Consider the following 18,826-nt stretch of genomic DNA (forward strand, 5'->3'; position numbering starts at 1 on the left):
CAATGTAATGAAAATGTAGGAGATCATGCCAAGGCCGTCATTGACAACAAAGGAAAAATAATGATTCCTGTATCTGCGGGAGTCTGAATTAGTTATTACTTCTGTGTGTTGCAACCTCCCCCTTCCCTGGGGATTCTGAAATGATACATGCGTCAAGGACTCCTAAGTAGAGATAAGATGTCCTCTGTTGAAATTACATTTTCTTGCACGAAGACTCTGCTTATGTGGGAGCCTCCTTAATAAATTTTTTTCTTTCTCTTTATTTATTGACAGAACCTTTAGATGCTGAGCCTGAGAAAGGGGTCTCACTGCCTACAGAAATAGCTGAAGCTCGCAAGTCACCTCTGGAGGATCAGCAGTCTGGAAGGGAAGACACAGGATTCCTGTGTTGGAAGAAAGGCTGTAACCAGGTCTTCAAGTCCTCTAACTCCCTCCAGGTGCACTTCAACGAGGTTCACAACAAAAGGCCTCAGCTGCCTGTCTCAGACCGGCATGTCTACAAGTATCGCTGCAACCAGTGCAGCCTGGCCTTCAAGACGGTGGAGAAACTGCAGCTGCACTCGCAGTACCACGTCATCAGAGCAGCCACCATGTGCTGCCTCTGTCAACGCAGCTTCAGGACCCTGCAGGCCTTGAAGAAACATTTGGAGACCAGCCACCTAGAGTTGAGCGAGGCTGACATCCAACAGCTCTATGGAGGCTTACTGATGAACGGAGACCTTATGGTGATGGGAGATCCTTTACTTGGAGAGGACCACGGTGGACTGGGAGAAGATGACAAAGAGGGAGATGACAGTGACCAAGAGGAGAAGCAAAGCCCAACAGGTAGCGACTCTGGCTCATTGCTAGAAGATTTTGGATCAGAGCCCAAGCGTGCCCTGCCATTCAGGAAAGGTCCTAACTTTACAATGGAAAAGTTCCTGGACCCATCTCGTCCTTTCAAGTGCACAGTGTGCAAAGAGTCATTTACACAGAAGAACATTCTTCTGGTTCACTACAACTCTGTCTCACACCTGCACAAGGTCAAGCGGGCCCTACAGGAGTCCACCACTGGTCAACCAGAGCCCACCAGCAGCCCTGACAACAAACCATTCAAGTGCAGCACTTGCAATGTGGCTTACAGCCAGAGCTCTACTCTAGAGATCCACATGCGCTCTGTCCTCCACCAGACCAAGGCCCGAGCAGCCAAGCTTGAAGCAGCAGGAGGAAACACCAGCTCCAGCAGTGGCTCTGGATTAAGTGGCGGGGGATCCTCCATCAGCACTTCAACTCCAAGCCCAAGCCCAGCTACTAACTCAACAACCAGCTCCAGCAACCACAGCTCTTCTGGGGCTCAGACTACACAGAGTAGTCTTGGAGGCAACCACATGAGCCAGTCTCACAGCATTGAAAGCATTGGGAACTCCTCAATGACTTGTCATCCGTCTGAAAACCATGAATCAAAAAAGAAGAAATTTGCAGACATGCTCTCTGCAAGGGGACAGCAGCACCAGCAGCAGCAGCAGCTTCAGCAGCAACAGCAACAGCAGTTGGCTCAGGCCCAAGCCCAAGCCCAGGCCCAGCTTCAACAAGAGCTCCAGCAGCAAGCTGCCCTCATCCAGTCCCAGCTTTTCAACCCAGCACTTCTGCAGCACTTCCCCATGACAACTGATGCTCTTCACTCACTGCAGCAACAGCAGCTGCTCTTCCCTTTCTACATCCCTGGAGCAGAATTCCAACTGAATCCAGAGATGAACCTCAACAGTTCTGCACTTGGCCTGTCAAGCTCCACTGCCAACTCTCTGTTGGAGGACCTGAAGAACTCTGCCCAGCAGGCTCAGGCTCAAAGCTGCCTGCAACAACAGCTGATGCACCACCACCTTCAGCAGCAGCACCAACAGCAGCAGGCCCAAGCCCATTCTCAGGCCCAGGGCCAGATGGCTTTGCTTCAGCAGAGTGCCAATCTCCTTCACCAGGCTGAGAAAAAGCAGAAGGCCGCTGCCGCCCACAATGAGAAGCAAGAGAGAGAAAGGGAAATACAAAGAGAAAAAGACTTAAGAGAGAAAATTGAGGAACATGTCACAAAAGACAGCTCTGACAACAAGTCAAACGAAAAAAAGGATATGCAACAGACTGCAATGAACTCCAACCACGATCCTGGCTTTCCTCCACCAAGGATTGCTTCAGATGCTCGTGGAAATGCCACTAAAGCCCTTCTGGAGAACTTTGGGTTTGAGCTAGTGATTCAATACAATGAAAACAAGCAGAAAGCTCAGAAGAAGCCAGCGGGGCCTGGACCAGCTGGAACAAGCACACCTGGTGGGATCACAAGAGTGGTGGACCCCATCGAGGGATTGGAGAAGCTGGAATGTGAGGCCTGTGGAAAACTATTTTCCAACATACTAATTCTGAAGAGTCATCAGGAGCACATCCATCAGGCCTTCTTCCCATTCCGCTCCCTGGAGAGATTTGCCAAGGAATATAGAGAGCAGTATGACAAACTGTATCCACTCAGACCCCAGACACCAGAGGCTGCTCCTCCTGCTCCTGCACCTCCTCCGCCTCCTCCTCCTCCTCCTCCACCTCCACCCCCTCCACAGAGAGCCCCAACACCAAATATTCCTGTCTCTGCTCCCTCCATCACACCCCCAACTGTGTCGACCCCACAGCCTCCTGTTCAAATGGCTCAAATTTCCATGCCAATGGATATGCCCCTCTTCTCACCACTCATGATGCAGTCAATGTCTCTACAGTCCATGCCCTCCCAAATGCAATCCCAGATGTCATCTGTGGAGTCACAGTCACTGGCTAATGATCTGGCCCAGCTTTACCAACAGCAACTTACACCAGCCATGCTACAGCAGCAGCAGAATAAGAGGCCCAGGACACGTATCACTGATGACCAGCTTAGGGTCCTTCGGCAGTACTTTGACATCAACAACTCCCCCAATGAGGAGCAGATTAAGGAGATGGCAGATAAGTCAGGGCTGCCCCAGAAAGTCATCAAACACTGGTTCCGCAACACCCTCTTTAAAGAGCGCCAGCGCAACAAAGACTCACCCTACAACTTCAACAACCCACCCATTACCACCATGGAGGATATCAAAATTGACTCTAAACCCCCTTCCCCTGAGCCTCAAAGACAGGAATGTTATGGGAGTAAAAGATCCTCAAGAACAAGGTTTACAGACTACCAATTGCGGGTGCTTCAGGACTTCTTTGATGCTAACGCCTACCCCAAAGATGATGAATTTGAACAGCTCTCCAACCTTCTGAGCCTCCCCACTCGTGTCATTGTGGTTTGGTTCCAAAATGCTCGTCAGAAGGCACGCAAGAATTATGAAAACCAGGGGGATGGAAGTAAAGATGGTGAACGAAGAGAACTGTCCAATGACCGTTACATTCGCACCACCAACCTGAACTACCAGTGCAAGAAATGCAGTCTGGTTTTCCAGCGTATATTTGACCTCATAAAGCACCAAAAGAAGCTGTGTTACAAAGATGAAGACGATGACGGGCAATATGACAGCCAAAACGAGGACTCTATGGATCTTTCTCATGAATACTACACCCCCTCTGGGTCCTCCTGTCACACCCCTATGCCTTCTTCCTCAAGCCTCTGCCCTCTACCTCCCTCCACCTCAGCTTTTTCCCACCTCTCATCCTCTGAGAAGGAGGAAGCCTCACCAGCTAACACATCAAACTCTTATGATGAGAAGCCCAAACATTTGGCTGAAATGTCCTCAGATACACGTGAGCACCAGACCACCATCAAACAGGAGACTGTGCATCAGCCCCAATCTGAGACTCAACATCAGAGAAGAGAAGCACGAGATGAGAAGCCACAAACAGCCCCAAAGACAAACAAGCATTCTTCTCCTTCCCTCTCTCAGCAGCAACGTGAGTGTGGTCCCTCAGCCTCTCAGACAAGCCAGGCTGAGAGAGCTTCTCAGAGCTCCCACATGGGCCTCAACCCTCACATGAGCTCTGCATCACAGCAACAGCTGGCACAGCAAATGATCCAATACCAGTGTGAGCAGTGCAAGCTTGGCTTCCCATCCTTTGAGCACTGGCAGGAGCACCAGCAACTCCACTTCCTCTCTGTGCAAAACCAATTCATCCACCCTCAGTTCTTGGACCGCCCAATGGACATGCCCTTCATGTTGTTTGATCCTAGCAATCCCCTGTTGGCCAGTCAACTGCTCTCTGGGGCTATGCCACAGATCCCAAGCAGCTCTGCCACCTCTCCATCAACACCCACCTCCACCATGAACTCCCTGAAGAGGAAGTTGGAGGAGAAAGCAGGCACTAGCCCAGGAGAGAATGACAGCACCAACAGTGGGGAGGAGCCACAAAGAGACAAGCGCCTCAGGACTACCATCACACCTGAGCAGCTGGAGATCCTCTATCAGAAATACCTATTGGACTCAAACCCTACTCGTAAAATGCTTGACCACATTGCTCATGAGGTGGGACTGAAGAAGAGGGTAGTGCAAGTTTGGTTCCAAAATACCAGAGCCAGGGAAAGGAAGGGACAGTTTCGGGCTGTAGGGCCTGCGCAAGCTCACCGGCGATGCCCTTTTTGTCGTGCTCTCTTCAAGGCGAAAACTGCACTAGAGGCACATATCCGTTCCCGCCATTGGCATGAAGCCAAACGTGCCGGTTACAACCTAGCTCTCTCTGGCATGTTCACTGAGGAAGGGATGCAAATGAAGATGGATCCTCTGGATATCTCCAGCTATTCCCAGCTTGCCCCTTCTAACAATGATGGACAATGCTCCTCTCTGTCACCAGTGAGCAAAAACATGGACTTGTCTCCCAGGGCCCTTTTGAGCCCTTCATCCATTAAAGTTGAAGGAGGAATGGAGGACTTTGAGAGTCCATCTATGTCCTCTGTCAACCTTAGCTTTGACCAGAACAAACTTGATAATGACGACTGTTCTTCAGTGAATACGGCCATCACAGATACCACCACTGGTGATGAGGCCAATGCTGACAATGACAGTGCTGATCAAAAGCATGGTCAAAATAGTGGTGATTACCTGTCTAAGTCTGTGGGTACAGCCCCCTCTCTTGAAAATGACGACCAGATGTCATCAGGGCTGGTGAGCCCTTCGACAAGCTATTATGCTAGAGACTATGAAAATGAGAATATAATTGACTACAGTGAGACCTCCAGTCTGGCTGATCCCTGCTCACCAAGCCCCGGTGCTTCCGGCAGCAGGAGCATCGACAGTGGAGACCGTCCTGGCCAAAAGCGTTTCCGAACTCAGATGACTAACCTCCAGCTGAAGCTACTCAAGTCCTGCTTCAATGACTACAGGACACCTACCATGCTGGAGTGTGAGGTACTTGGCAATGACATCGGACTTCCAAAGAGGGTGGTTCAGGTGTGGTTCCAGAATGCTCGCGCCAAGGAGAAAAAGGCCAAGCTCAGTATGGCTAAGCACTTCGGGATCAACCACACATCCTACGAGGGGCCGAAGACGGAGTGCACATTGTGCAGTATCAAGTACAGTGCCCGTCTCTCCGTGCGAGATCACATCTTCTCTGCGCAACACATCACCAAGGTAAAGGACACCATTGGGAGCCAACTGGACAAGGAGAAGGAGTACTTTGACCCAGCCACTGTCCGCCAGCTGATGGCCCAGCAGGAGATGGATCGCATCAAGAAAGCCAATGAGGTCCTGGGACTGGCACAGCAGCAAGCCATGCAGCAGCAGGGGATCTTTGATAGCCCCGCCCTGCAGGCCCTGAACCTTCAGTCTGCCTATTCAAATCTGCAAGGGATGCCCCCTGGACTTCTGCCAGGTGTCGGAAGCACCTCCTTACCTGGCTTTAACTCATCAAACTCAGGTATGTCATCGCTCAGACGTCACATAGATCACTGTTTCATCAGAGTTGTCTTAAACCGATGAAGCACTCTTGGATCAAATGTAATATTTTGTCATATCCATAATTGAAAAGAAGTGCTGTACCAGTATGGAGAGGGAAATGTAGGGTCTCATTCAAGTAAAACCATTAACTAGGTCTTAACTGGGAAAACTAGTAAGCACTTTGGAATAAATAAGGCTCTGAATTTCTCCTACATTTTCCAGTATGTAGCATTTCGACCTTCTTGAGATGAAATACCCTTGTCATCAATCAATCTGTCATCTGGAAATATTCACATTGGAATACATACATGTAATACAATATAACAGTGTGAGGGCACCTTCCATTTTAATCTGGATTTGCCAGGCACCTGTAAACAGGTTATTTTTACATAACGTGGTATTTCATAATGAATCATTTGACATTTGACAGTGTTGGCCTGCGTTATTGGAGAGACGCTGCTACAACAAACAAATACAATATAAAATCTGAATGAGCATCTTCAGACATCTGCTGTCAACTTTATGATCTACTTGAACTGTTACCACTCAGTTAGAGAACATTAAACAAAGTCCTAAAATGAATACTAATAGCTCACCTTCTCTAACCTCTTTGACCTTGGGAACATTAGTAGTATTTGACCTTATTATCATTTAAATGACATGTTTTGATTTCCTAAGTTTGTTTAAAGGTCAGTGTCATACTTTATGTAAAGAAACCATTTGCACATGTTTGAAGTAGTAGATACTGGAGTCCTTATTATGTTAAGATGTATCTAAATCTTCAGTTTGTCAGTTGTTTTATTTATTATTGCCCAGCTACTTCTTGATTGATTAACTCTAGTAAATATTGTGATTGAGACCTCTTCTCATGGGCCTTCCTGGAAAGGCTGAGTTTCTGATTGGCCAACGTAGAATCAGCAAATGCAATCAAATTAATTACCTCTGGTGAAAAACATTTATCTTTAATAAAGTGCTCAGTTATTAATGCACTGAGCTCCAATAATTAGTGTGTACAGTAGCTCTCTGGAACACCTTAGAAAAACACATACATGCATCTATGAATAACTAATGTCTTGAATCCCCCTCTAACTCTGAATTCTCCTATTTCTCTGTTTCATCTCCTCTAGCTTTAACTCCTCCCAAACCTCCAAACCTTCTGAACATGCCTGGTGCCAGTGTTCCTTCACCCAGCCTCCCTACATCTGGATTACCCAACAAGCCTCCCTCCTCCTCCTCCTTGGCATCACCCAGCCCAGCACAGGCCAACACATCTGTCGCCCACTCCAGCCCTACTTCCACCTCCACCACCACAACAACCCAGTCAGGCTCCCGGCCTGAACATCCCAAAGAGCGTAATGTTGAGAGGTCAAGAGAGAAGGAGAAGCCCCACCACAAGGAGAAGACAGAGAAGCCCTCAACGCCATCCTCCACAGGAGGCACCCCAGCCCCATCCACCTCTGCTGCCAGCGCCAAGAAAGAAAAACAAGACGCAGCTGTGCCCGCCACCTCCATGCCCACACCGGGTATGGAGTATGTGGTGGACCCTGCCCAGCTCCAGGCCCTGCAGGCTGCCTTGGCATCGGACCCTACAGCTCTACTGACTAGTCAGTTCCTGCCCTACTTCATGCCTGGATTTTCCCCTTATTACGCCCCGCAGATACCTGGAGCTCTCCAAGGCGGCTATCTGCAGCCAATGTACGGCATGGAAAGCATGTTCCCCTACAACCCAACATTGTCCCAAGCGCTGATGGGCCTGTCCCCAGGGTCCCTGCTTCAGCACTACCAGCAATATCAGCAGAGCCTGCAGGAGGCACTACAGCAGCAGCAGCAGCAGCTTCAGCAGATCCAGCAACCCAAAGCGAGCCAAACTCCAGTTCCCCTTCAACCTTTGGGGGACCGCAAAGAATCTGCCAAAGATCCAGCGAAAACAGAGGAGCAGAAAGGCAACCCCCACAGAGAGACCTCTTCCTCCTCCTCCTCTCACAATAACCTACCCTCCAAGCAGAACGATATGGATGGCAAAGTCGCAGACCCCCTTCTAGACCAGTACATCGTCCCCAAGGTGCAGTACAGGCTGGCGTGTCGCAAATGTCAAGCAGTCTTCAGCAAGGAAGAAGCGGCCGTCAATCACCTGAAGTCTATCTGCTTTTTCGGTCAGTCTGTGGCAAACCTGCAAGAGGTGTTGCTGCGTGTCCCCAGTGGCACAGGTGCAGGGGTGGGCAGCCTCTACGACTGCCTGGCCTGCGACACCACGTTGGATGGGGACAAAGCGCTTCGTCAACACCTGGATTCGGCTTTGCACAAACACAGAACAATCAAGCGATCAGCCAGAAATGCCAAAGAGCACGCTACTAGTTTATTACCTCACTCTTCAGCCTGCTTCCCCGATCCTAACACCGCATCTACCTCGCAGTCTGCCACTCATCTCATCAGCACCCCCCCTCCCCCGCCAACGACATCAGCCACCATGCCATCCTCCTCTGTCTCTTCATCCTTGTGCTCCTCCTCTGCCACCCCACTCAACACCACAGCTGCCGGCAAACCCTGGCCCCAGGCCCCTTTCTCCAGAGCTTTAGCTGGGAAGCCCAATGCCACTCCTTCTTCTTCTTCTTTTCCTCCAGTATCCTCACATTCAACGGTTACCTCAAGTTCATTGAGCACCTCAGGAGTTCAGACCTCGATACCAACAGACGTCTTTACCGACGAGTCTGACTCTGACAGCAGTCAGAAGTCAGCAGACAGGCTGGGCAGGACGGCGGAGGTGCCGCAACAGCCCGGCTGTCTCAAAGACAGTAGTAGTTGTAGTAGTAATCTTGCTAGTGTAGGAACGGACTCCATCAGATTGTAAAAGAGCTTTCGGTGATGGACAATATTTTAAAAACGCAAAAGACAAAAAAAAACACAAATGGGAAAAAACAAACAAAAAAGCAGCGATGTTAAAATACGTTTAAAAGTATACAAAACAATTTCAGAAAAAGATGTGTAAAGACTAACTGCAATTCCAAAGCTTGTAACCAAAAATTTAAATGTTACTGGATTGTTTTCCCATATCAACATGCTGGTTTTCATTTCTTTCAACTGAAATATATACATATATATGTATACGAATAGAAAAGATCACTGCAGTTAAGTTTTGGGTAATGATAGAGGAATGCTGTATAGCAATGGACTGCCTCAAAGTTGTTAAATGGCCCAAGAACCCTTTTGACAAAGTCAACAAGCTGTCCCTTGTTTGTGTAATTATTTCCACTTAATAGCACAGTCACAAAAAGCCAGTATGTACTGTATGGGAGAATAGTCTAACAGTTTTCTGCTGTCAAAGCGTTCAAATACCAATGGCTTGCAAAAGTAAAAAGAATAATGTAATGTCTATTTTATTCTCAGGTCAACAGCTCACAGACGTTTTTCTGTTACAGAAATTCATTGTTTTACACCTTTTGTTCCGAACAGGAGAAACATTTGTGTTTTTTTCTCCAGAAATTGATTTTAACGACAGAAAGTTTTAAAATGAGTGAAAATATCATAAAGGCATAGCTTTCTGGGCATTTAAAAGGGTAGCTGATCTGCTGATTTTAAACATTTGAAATACTCTTAAAGGGGGAAATTTAGCAATCCCATTTTACCCAGACACGGAGAGCATTGCAGACATGTTGATGGGGGATAAAAAAGATTTTTTTGATAAAAAAAACTTTCTGTATTTATGATAGATATGAACATTTTTGGTGTTAAGTAGATTGTTGCATTGGAAATGAATTTAAACAGTATGGTAGATTGAAAAAAAACTTTGTACATTTAGCTTTTGTATCGTCCAACTTTAAGGCGCTTCATTTGATGTTGTCTTGGTCATTCCGATAGACTAGATTATGGAGCAGTAACTTATCTGAACATTATTTCTGTCTTATTCTCGGCTTCTTGGCTAACGTTCACCCAACTGCCACTCTCCCACTAGGCAGGGTTCTCTCTTTCAAAATGTTTTTTCTCTCTGTTTTGGTTGGTATGGTACTAACCAAAAAAGAAAAAAAGACCTGGGGTGAAATGTTAAACAATATTTACTTTTATTTCTGTTACCTTTGTGCACTTAACATTGTCTGACTCATAATTCTCACTTTACTTGTTCCTCTCTCACCTCACTTTGTTTTTCTCCTCCACTGCATTTGTAGATATGGAGATAGTTACTCCTCTTCGGCACTACAAATCAAGCCTTTTGTTCTTCATGTAGTGTGGCTACAGTCTTTTTTCGGCTTTATTTTCATTTAGACTTTACGTTGTTGTTGTCATAGATGAAGAAAATGAAACAATAATAATAATAATAATAATTATCACGCTTTAAAACAAAAAGAAAATCCAAAGACTAAACACTTTCACCATTGGTGCATAAAGATGAGAAAAGAGGCTTCTTTATACTTGAGAATTTGTTGCTGTTTTTAGAGGAAAGAAAACAAAGTTTTAAAATAAATGAGTACGCATCAGAGTTGCCGTTTTTGCTTCTTTGCAAGCAGACAGGTGGCTTTTTTACGTAAAATACCAAGAATACCAAAAACCAAAAAAGGGCCCTTGTCCTTGCATTGTGGAGTAGCAGCGTTACAGAGCCATTGCAGTTGTAAGATAGAGGTTATAAGTCTTCGTTTTAACTTTTCTGTTACTCACAAAAAGTCTTTTTTTTTTAAAGAAAATGTATAAGGTCTGGTCTTCAAGGACATACGTTTTGCTGCTAATGTAGAATTTAAAAAAAAGAATACCTAGCTAGATGCATGCTCATTTTGCTTTTTGGCTAAGCTTTAACTAAAACAACAATAAACCATTTTCCTGCCTCTGCGACATCTTTTTTTTTTTCTTCTTGCAAAAACGGAACTTTGAAGACTGTGAATATATGTTCCAAAGGACATTTTTGCCGATTTTCTTTTTGAACAGACCAATGTTTAAAGCCAATGATATATAACATTAGTATAGAACAGTGCATTCCAAATATCACATCAAAGTTTTTTTTTTTCTTATGCAAGGACTGATTTCATTTGAATTAATTTGAAAAAAAAAAATCTATTTTTTTTTCTAAGGTGACTGTAAGCTATTGTGTAAAGTTAGCATTCTGTTTGCTGAACAAAATTACCTAGATCTGTCATTTTGTGTCTGGCATTGAAGGTTGATAAGAACCCCTCCTTCCAGTTAAGTTTGTTACTCACTTGATCAGCAAGTAATATTGGTTACCAATACATGTATATAATACATCTGGTACTGGCGCGTCTCCTAGGTTACATCATCATGCCTCTCAACTTACAAGTCTCAGAAGGAAATAAAGTCTGGAGTGCCGGCCCAACTTCCTGGGACATCCAATTGTGACTTGCCCCAGGTGTCTCCAGGGCGTTAAGCCATTTTCACGCACAATGTTGATTACAGGTTTCTAAGGGACGTCTTCATTCCAAAGCGTTATAAGTCTGGAAAAAGCAGGAGTTTTTTTGAAGATGTCCCTTGTGTTCAGATACTGTAGTTAAGAGGTATGTCATGCCTTCATGTCCAAAGAGGTCACTCGCTCCATCTTATTGCAGTGGAAATGGATGTGCTTAATTATCCCCACTCTCTCATAGATTAAAAACGTTTATTTAAATCCTTTACACCAAAACCAAGGCATATTTAAATTTGTGAATAACTGGTTTTCGGCCACTAGTGTATAGCAAGTGTATTTGCCCCAATTGATACAAGCTGCAATCTAGGAAGTGTGTTAAAAGTGTTACGTCTTGCAGAGCAATGTGATTTGGTGTTAATACTTCCTTACGCATGCTGTTGAAATTCGGTTGATTTGGTCTGTAAGCTTGCCACTCCTCTAGTCCTGTTCTCTAGAATATTGTTTATTGATTATTTTTGAGAATTCTAATGTTGTACAGTTTATTCTTGAATGCGTTTGCTTTATTTTGGTTTTCAGATGTCAGACATGTATTATTATTTTCTTATAACTATTTGTATGTTATTTTAGTTTCTGTATATTACTTTTCCTCATATAAATTAACACTAGCTTTAATTTCAATTGCTGAATTAAAAAAACAACTTTATTCTATGACCTGGCCACTTTATGGTGTAATAATGTTCTTATATTTGTTTGTCTTTTTTGACACTGTTTGATCTCTTATTTCTGAAGTGTAATCTTTGTTTTGGGCTCTTTTGTGGAAGACGGTCCTGGTCTTCTTCACAACAGATTCAGCCAGCATGGACTGTTTGTATGTGTGCGTGTGAGTGAGTGAGTGTGTTTCATAAGAGCCAGCATCAGTTTTGAGTTTTTATACATTTTATTTTATACTGTACTTTTATTTACGCACCAAAACGTACTGAACCGAAAGCTGGATTATGAATAAAGTGGTGAAGTTTTAGAAATTTGAATTTTAAAGTTAACAAAAATCAAAAAGAGGAGAACGACGATACCGAAGCACTGAGCAGTTTTTATTTTGATTGAATATATGAATGTGGCCAAAGCTTTATGCAGTTAAAAACAAAATTTAAAATTACAATTTGTGCCCCAGATAAGTGTATATTTTATTGTGGCACAAAACAATAGATAACTGAGATCCTTTGACTCACATTGGGATACTTGATTTTCATGGACAATTGCAAAGAAAGAAAAAGACAAGGTTTTGCTGTAGAGGTCATCTTTTGCCCACTGTGAAAATGAACATGTATACAGATATAGATATATTTAAAACAAGACATCAACTTTTTTGTTTGAAATGATAAAGAAGGAATGAAAAGAAGAAATGAACTCTGGGAAACTTTGGAGATCTTGCTGAGAGGACAGGAGAGGCTGTGGGCACACCAAAACTGGGCATGGGAGCCAAAGGCAGGCTCAAGGCGGCTTTAATATCACAACCATATTTGCTTACATCTCTGAGATGGGAATGGACTCTGGAACCAGTGGACATGTGTGACACAGAGAGGAAAGACATTAGATAAAGAAGCTGAACTATAGTGGCTCCAGCTGCTTCCTTGTTGCTCTGTGTCTCTCTCTTCTCCAGCTCTGCCTCTGCTTCTGCTCTTTTACGGACATGTTTCCGCACTTCTGGACGGGATGGACAGAGATGCTCGCTTCATTTCTCCCGGTTCATGTTGTTGCTACCTGTTTCATTTCCTCCAGCTTGTCTCGCTGATGGACAAGTATAAGCTCTTCAGTCAGATGGCGGCTCGCCCCTCTCTCTGTTCATCACACCAACCAAAAAGAGAAATGATCCAGAGAGAAAGGGGAAGGGTTTTCTAGGCTGCCATTCCTAAAGAGGCAGTTACACACAAAAAAAGCGAATCAACCAAAATTAACAACCAAACTAACAAACAACCAAACAAAACCATTTGCTCCAACTTCAAAGATGAACTGTTACTTGGAGCTCTCTCTGTTCCTTTTGTGACTCCTGGTGCCACAATGTTTTTTTAATGCATTTTCTTTTTCTTTTTGTTTCCTTGAATTATTCCTCCTCCGAGCCTCACAAGCATGGCTCCGTGGCTCCAGGCAGCCCACTGAGGGTAGAAAAAACAGCCTTGCAATGTACAAAAAAGAGCAAGTTAAACCAAAAATGTTGTTCTTGATGTCTTTTCTATACTGTAGTCTTGTTAGCTTTTTTGTTACTGTAATTATATGATGAAGATTTCCAAACTGTACCAAATTACATGGAAACTAACATACATAAAACCACATGGAACTTCAGACTTTTAAAGAAACTTTTGTCACAAAAACCTTGTTGTCCTAGTTAAGTTGATTGTAGATGGTAATTGAATATACTCCTTTGAAAATATTTCATCAAGTATGTTTCTTGCTCATTGTGATACATTAAAAAAGTATGAGCATAAAATGCATTACTTGTGTGCCTCATCCTTGTGTGTTTTGTTTGAATTCAGTTGTATTGTATGAATGAAGACGACAGATGAATGGTGCAAAAGTCAAGTGTCACATACAGAGAGAGAGAGAATGTTGAACACTGAATAGCAGTTTGTACATTTAGCTCAAATCAGAATGCCTTTCCTGCCATGAATGATTTGTATACGGTGATACTATTATAGCTGCACTCTCTGTACCATGAACATTTGATCCTTTATGCTTTCTTCTGTATTTACAGTGTAGAGTTGAAATACAGTAACCGTACACAGCCATAGCTTAGCAGTATTCTCCATAATATCTATTATTATCAAACCTTACCCTTCACATTTCTATCTCATTAAGGGTAATAATGATCTTAAAACATCATTTGCATCGTCATTGTTTTAATTAATGCGTAAAAGTGTGATCTTGTCAAATCCCTTTAGCCTCTTCTAAATCTTCCATGCCCTGAGATGTATCATCCTTCATATTTAGATCCCTGGTAGGGATGCTCTCTGGACATGATTAATTAAAACATATTAAGGAACGAATGCAGGATCTCACTTAATTAGAAGTGGCTGTTTGTGACTAATTCAAGTTGATTAAGGCTGAGAAAAATGATAACTCCAAGTGAAGTATGTTATGAACAGCAGTAGTTTTTAATTCCTTTTGACTGATGTTGAAACTCAAGTGCATTGTGTACTACTACTGGGCACTCATTTGAAAATTAAGTAATTGAGAAGCTTGGATTTCTAATTATTGGTGCTTGTGTGTGCATTTGAATGGAGTATTTGCTAGCGTGAGTGTCTGTGTGTGTCATTGTTTTACATGTGTTTTGATGACTATTGGAATGAGGTTGTGAGAATGAAAGGCAAATTAGCTTGTACCTGATCACATATGGCACAACGAGACCAGAGCCAGATCACACATGGCACAACGAGACCAGAGCCATGTATTTAGAGAGTTGGGCCAATGAGGTTTCTGCATTATGATGCATTTACATGACACTACAACATTCTATGGCAGCCATGTTAGCTCCCCATTAACATTACATGGGGAATATTTAAACCACAGAATTAGAATTAGAATGCTACATTTCAATAGTAATTTGGTATGATCTCTATGATTTAAACAATGTTATGTAACTGAATGTCTAGAATTAGAACACTATTCAACATTGTAAAAGTTGGCCCAACTCTCTAAATATGTGACTCTGAAAGAGACCTTTCAAATGGCTGCAGGGACAGGATGTTCTATGATTCCTAATGAGCAACCTGGTGGCCAAGAGACGACTCACTCTGGTCCAAGTAGACCTAGTAACTCCTGTAGCCAACCATAGGCCAGGAACCTGCTACCACATATAGCTCACAAAAAACATACATTTCCTAGCATTTGCCTCTTATTTGCTCACTCTGGAATCAGCACTAAAACACTTTCAACAGGGATTGTTAACACCATGACATCAGACTTATGAATCTGACATTGATTTAGTGTTAGAGTAGGTATCATATTCAGTGTTATCCTGTGTAGTTTTTGGCATGCAGTAGGCTCCAAGCTGTTCTCTTACTTTATGCACAGGAGTCACAGAGGTTAGGGGGCCATTACGATTCACCCTACAATATTAACAGTAAAGGGCCTTTTGCATTAGTAGCACATTTCCAATGCGTTCTTTGCATTTTTCTTGTCTTTGCAAGGTTTGCATGCACAAACGTGACACGGTTCCACCATATTGGTTTGATTGTAATGCCGGAGGACTTTTTGAAACGAGATGCTTTTTGTGAGAAACCAAACTGAAATAACAGGGGAGGACCTTGATAGTGGGGCCCCCTCCTAGCCACCCCCAGTCAGGAACGGTGTGACACACGAGGGCATGCGCTCCCCTTTGGAAGTTTCCTTTAATAAAGGAGTACGCTATTATTGCCTTGTGACCTTTAGTGAGCTCCAGTCTGAAAAGATTTGATTGAATTGCTGTTTTACTATAAAGAGGGATGAAGAGGGTGGGCGGAGTCCTTGAGAGCCTTACTGAATTCTTGAAAGTTTCTAAAGGATTTTCATTGAAATATGATTTGAGTATTGAACTGAATATTATAAAAGAGAAGTGTGCTGTGAACGTGTGTGTTCATGCAACATGCATGCTGAATTAACTACGGTGCACGATGGGGTTCTAGGAAAGGGGGTGAAGGGTTCCCGAGAAGCCCCAGAGAGAGAGAGAGTTGGAAGCAGGGGCCATCCTGTCTAGAGCAAGGAGCCTGATTCATCGGCCATGCTGAGCCAATTAACACGCAAGGGTACATCCCGAATGAATTAAAAACACCCTAATCGGATCAGAGTGAAAAACCAGGCCGCTTCCTCCCCAGCCCTGGACCAGATGGCACCCACACTCACATGTAGCATTGTAACAGCCCAGGCCCAAGTTGCAAGAGTGTGAAATTGGGTTAGCGCCTGAGTCTAACACTGGCCATGGGCAAGGGGAGCTCCCAATCTCATACTCCCTTGGCCTGGAGGAAAAGGCCCCACATTACAAAATGTAGGGGCCCAATATTTAATTATCATCCCAACTGCGCCTCACATAGCCTGTCAGAAGGCCACAGTGAGTAGAAGGGGTCTGTATGTAGGCCTAGATCTGAGTGACAGCTCCACAGGATCCTGTCTGCCACTCCTCTCTCTCTCTACCCCTGTCTGCCCTGTACATATCCCAGAAATGGCCTCTGATGTATCAGAGCTCACTCCCTCTCAGGCCCTACAGGCAGATTAGAGCTCTGCTGGATAGAATATCTGTCGCTCTGTATGACTGGATGGCTCGAGCTGGGTGGTAATGCCATGTAGAGGGTTAAGGCCTGGTCCCACTAATGTCTCTGTGGGGTTTCTTAAGCTCTTTAGGATCTGCTTTCAACATTTGCAGTGAATCAAGGGTACGAAGTTTGGACAACTGAAGCCAAAGTGACCACAAAAGGCATTGTTGTACATAGCATGACAATGTAATCGCGGGCATTGTTTTAAATGAGAAACATGGCTCTTAAATGGTTGTTTGGCTTGAAGTTGGCACCGGCCCTGGAGACCACAAAGGCAGAAAATGAGGAGCAGAAGCTGGAAGGGAAACCACGCTACCAAACATCCCAGCATGGCTTTCAATCCTACGCTGGGCTGGTCAGGGCATCCTGCTGCCAACCAACCCATCCGACCGTGGTGTTTCACCTCTGTCACATTAACACAAAGTCCTAAAGACTCCAAACCCATAACGAGATGCCATGAAACCACCCTACAAACACACACACACACACACACACACACACACACACACACACACACACACACACACACACACACACACACACACACACACACACACACACACACACACACACACACACACACACACAGTATTTAAAGTAAGGCAGTGTAATAATTTGTTGAGAATTGGAACAAAGTTCTGGATCCTTTGCCAGGACTGTCACTGCTATCAAACCTTTTGAGGTTTTGGGAACATGTTACATTTGGAATTGCAGGTAAACTGTTCTGAACTGTATCGAAAGAACAAATTATAGTATGTCACCAGCAAAGACTGTGGACATACTGAATGCATTTGTGGCTCCACCAGTGAAAGCCCTGGCTAAGCAGGGCTGCTTTACACATGAACAGGTTTCTCTGCTGTTGAGGGCTTACCTCTGACAGCCAGTCTGGGACAATAACAGGGTACACCATGAGGCTAAGGATTCTTCTCACTGCCAGGCCTAAAAACCACAGGACTACCACATCCTACATCCACATCCTAGCCCAGTGAGCTCTCCCCCTTTTCTCCCCACCTCCCCTGGATCTCCATCCATGCAGTGCCACAATGTCTTCCTCCCCTATCAATGTCAAAGCCAAATTACGCCAGAGCCGCGAGGACAGGTCAAACTAATTCAATCTCATCTGTCAGGAGAAATGATGGGTGAGGGGGATCCGAGGGAAGGCGAATGTGATAAAACATTTAAAACGCAAAGACTGGTTCCTTTTTTAAATTGAAGACAGCTGGGTGAGGCCTGGTTCCCACCTCCAGGGAATCTGATGGGATAGACGAGAATGTCAGAGGAAGGAAGACCTTATCAGAAAACTCAGACTCTGCACATCACTGATAGCAGACCAATGTCATGTGACCTACAGACACACAGGTCTGTGGGAGGGGCTCTGAGGGTCAGTGCTGGCAGTCCTGACCTCTAACTGGACACTGTTAATGGATAGAGTTATGCAGGATTTGTAAATGTATCAGCCTAATACATGCCATTATTAAACACTGTTTTAGTGCAGTCAAAATTCAGTTTATCCTGTGTTTTATATCATATTGTACAACACCTGATAAAACTAACACTATAAAAGTGTAAAGAAAAATGTAATCAGTGTTATTTTCTGATAGTTGCTCGTTGAAAAAATACAATCTACACAGGACCTTCTAATCCGTAGATTTGCATGGGTGGGAGTTTCAGCTTTCCATGGTGACATCACCATGCGGTAAATTGGTTAATAGACCAATAACAAAGAGCGTTCCAAACCTCTCTGGCATTAAAAAGCTCGTTTTCAGTTTTCTCCTCCCCACTCAGACCACTCCCAGACAGTCCTAGCAAAATTGTTGCTTGAGAAATTGTTTTTTGCATAGACATTTACCCATATCAGTCTATTACCCCCCATCCTGTGCAGGACAAACTAGTGGCCCTTAGCCCCCCACTAGCCTGGGAGCCATGTGGAAGGTGTGGAGTGTGCCTTGGCAGGCACTGGGTCTTGCTGGAGTATTTCCCATCTCCTGGACACAGGATCAGGTGTCGCCCTTTTCACAGCACCTTCTGGTTCTGCTTAACAGGAAATGAGGTCCATCAGAAGAACTCTGACCAAAACTGAGCCTGAATCAGGCTTGACAGGCAGAAATATTAGCCTGTGACGGCAGCCAATAATTGAGTGATAGGCTCACCCCTCAATCGTAATGAGGAGAATATGTGCTGGGAATGTGTTTGTCCTTCTCTTCTCCTTCTCCTTCTCCTGCCCTCTCCTCCCCTCTCTTCACCCTCTTTTCTCCTTTATCCAATAAATCATTTCAAAGTTCTTCCCTAGGTGTCATTTCTGTAACCTCAAAGTAATGTTATGCATCGACAGCTTTTTAAGACCTCTGCTT

At 44.3% G+C, this 18,826-nt stretch overlaps 1 protein-coding gene across 8 annotated transcripts in view; it reads left to right on the top strand.

The window, feature by feature from the left end:
• Positions 1-13,682, top strand: part of zfhx3b (zinc finger homeobox 3b) — a 413,258-nt gene extending 399,576 nt beyond the window's left edge. For all 8 annotated transcript variants that reach the window (XM_055921126.1, XM_055921127.1, XM_055921128.1 and 5 more), the window contains 2 exons: positions 274-5,835; positions 6,983-13,682. In XM_055921126.1, coding sequence (XP_055777101.1) covers positions 274-5,835; positions 6,983-8,703 — 7,283 coding nt within the window. In that variant the 3' untranslated portion in view covers positions 8,704-13,682. The remainder of the gene's footprint in view (positions 1-273; positions 5,836-6,982) is intronic.
• The last annotated feature ends 5,144 nt before the right edge of the window (positions 13,683-18,826 follow it).

Source organism: Salvelinus fontinalis, chromosome 4 (assembly GCF_029448725.1).
Source record: "Salvelinus fontinalis isolate EN_2023a chromosome 4, ASM2944872v1, whole genome shotgun sequence".
NCBI classification, from domain to species: Eukaryota; Metazoa; Chordata; class Actinopteri; order Salmoniformes; family Salmonidae; genus Salvelinus; species Salvelinus fontinalis.